Here is a 1,989-nt window from a genome sequence, read left to right as displayed (position 1 = left end):
AAAGACTAGTTATGGAAAGTCAGCCTAGAATTAAGGGACTTGTATCACACTGGTGGACATACAGTGAAGCTCCCGGTGCAAGTGTCCAGATACGCTTCGACGGATGAGGTAATGTTCTCCACAATGTGGCCATTGAATCTTCCTTTGATATCGCCGCTCAAAACTGGGACGGTGGCAACCACGCCGGCTGGCGTCGTGGTGTTGATGGGATAGCCGACCTGATACTCAATGGTGACGAAAGACTTGCCCTTGGGTTGATTGAAAACTCCATTTGCTGCCAGGGCGCCTGCCACTGAGCACATGAGAGTCAAAAATTTGAGATGCATTGTGAGAGGAAATTCTGTCGAATGAGGACTGAGAGGTCGTCGAGAAGGAGTTTGTAAATGATTGTTCGATGAAGTATCAATCGAGAGATGCAGGCGAGATTTATATCCATCATGGGAAGAGACCAAAATTCCTCTCTATCTGCGATCATGGCTTGGCCGCTTCTTGGTCTTGTTACGTCCGTACCAAAGATCAATGAGTTTTATGTTGAGCGGAGATTGTAGTATGAACACAGCCAATTAGAGTCAGCGGTGCGGTTCATGCATCCTTTCTTTGATAGCTCCGAGATACAACGGACGGAACGATCTTCGGACTTATCCCATCACAATGGGGGCTTGACTTTGCCGAGAAGCTTGAGAAGCGACACTTCAAGAGTGTCAGCACTACAAGATCCGGATGAATTGGCATCGCAATTTCAACGGAGATTCCTGCATTAGAATGGCTTACTGTGTGGGAACTCTCTTAGATTTGCTGGAAACACAGCCAACATGTCCGAATGCTGGTGATGAGGTGATTGTAGAATATTTGTTTGGTGTGAGACGTTTGAAAAAGCAAGCAAAATAGAATGGCTTATTAATCGCCAGATCAGCGGATTTTCACCGCTAGACTGCTAGTAGTTAACTATATATAGCTCAATCTATCAATCAACCTAATCCTAATATGCATACATTCAGTGATGCTCGCAGGAATATTAAGATCTGTTAATGCTGTGATGCTGTCTTTTGATCGACTCATATCTCATCAAAAACATTTCTAATTGTTAGTGATCTATCATCTACCAGATAGCTTCTCCATGATATCAAGAGAGAGAAAAAAAAAGGACATAGTTTCTACAAAAACTAACCAAATATATTAACTATAGTTTCTTTGAAAAAAAATATATCTCTTTAATCATTGCTATCTTTAGCAAGAGATTTATTCTCGAAATTTGTCTAATTTTCTCAAATGATGCTAATAGTTACTCATTAGTCTTAGGACTGGCGCAGCCTACCTCTCAGAAGGATCGCTGTATGTGCTGCTTCTGTTGAAGTTTATGTCAAGTTATCGCTGGATAGAAACTCATTATATATATACAGACTGCTAACCGATCATGCTGTGTATGAGGAATGAATGTCTGGATACTGGTAGTTTATCTGAACGGGTAGCTATACAACGAAAACCCGATCTCGATCTTCTACGCGGCAACTGAATACACTCTTCTTTCCCATCTACCATTCCCGTTATGTTATCTATCCAATGAAGAGCCAGCCATGGTTTTGTGTACAAACTAGAGAACGTGGAAAAAAAGAGATAATACCACAGGAGAAGAGTAGCAATGAAAAAGAAGATATATATATTAAACGAAAAAAAAAATTAAAAAGGGGGAATAATTTACCTCCTCACCTCTTAATATACAAAATGCAATGGAATCATTTTCCGTGCACTCCGTCCCGTTTCAAACACCATATTTACTACATCGTTACAAAAAAAACAAGAATACATCTCATGTGCCTAGTTTTGGATTCTGTACCGCAATCCACCCACTCGCTCCCTCACATAGTAACCCTTCACGCCACCTGAGCTGGGAGGAAGCTTTCTCAACGGCTTGGCTATTACGTGTACACAATCCTTTTTGATCGGTGGCTATGTCCCTCGCACATCCATTTCGAGCATTTTCTAAGCTGG

The 1,989-nt window shown here is 41.5% G+C and overlaps 1 protein-coding gene across 1 annotated transcript in view; it reads right to left on the bottom strand.

Annotated features, from left to right (window-relative positions):
* HCAG_03405 (predicted protein) overlaps positions 1–326 on the bottom strand; it is a gene marked incomplete at both ends in the record, with an annotated part of 1,213 nt that extends 887 nt beyond the window's left edge. The window contains one exon of the mRNA XM_001541258.1: positions 63–326. Coding sequence (XP_001541308.1) covers positions 63–326 — 264 coding nt within the window. The remainder of the gene's footprint in view (positions 1–62) is intronic.
* Between the last annotated feature and the right edge of the window lie 1,663 nt (positions 327–1,989).

This window comes from Histoplasma capsulatum, genomic scaffold, assembly GCF_000149585.1.
Source record: "Histoplasma capsulatum NAm1 scaffold_3 genomic scaffold, whole genome shotgun sequence".
Lineage (NCBI taxonomy): Eukaryota > Fungi > Ascomycota > Eurotiomycetes > Onygenales > Ajellomycetaceae > Histoplasma > Histoplasma mississippiense.
The sequence above is the reverse complement of the archived record's forward strand: the minus strand, read 5'-3'. Positions and strand labels throughout refer to the sequence as shown.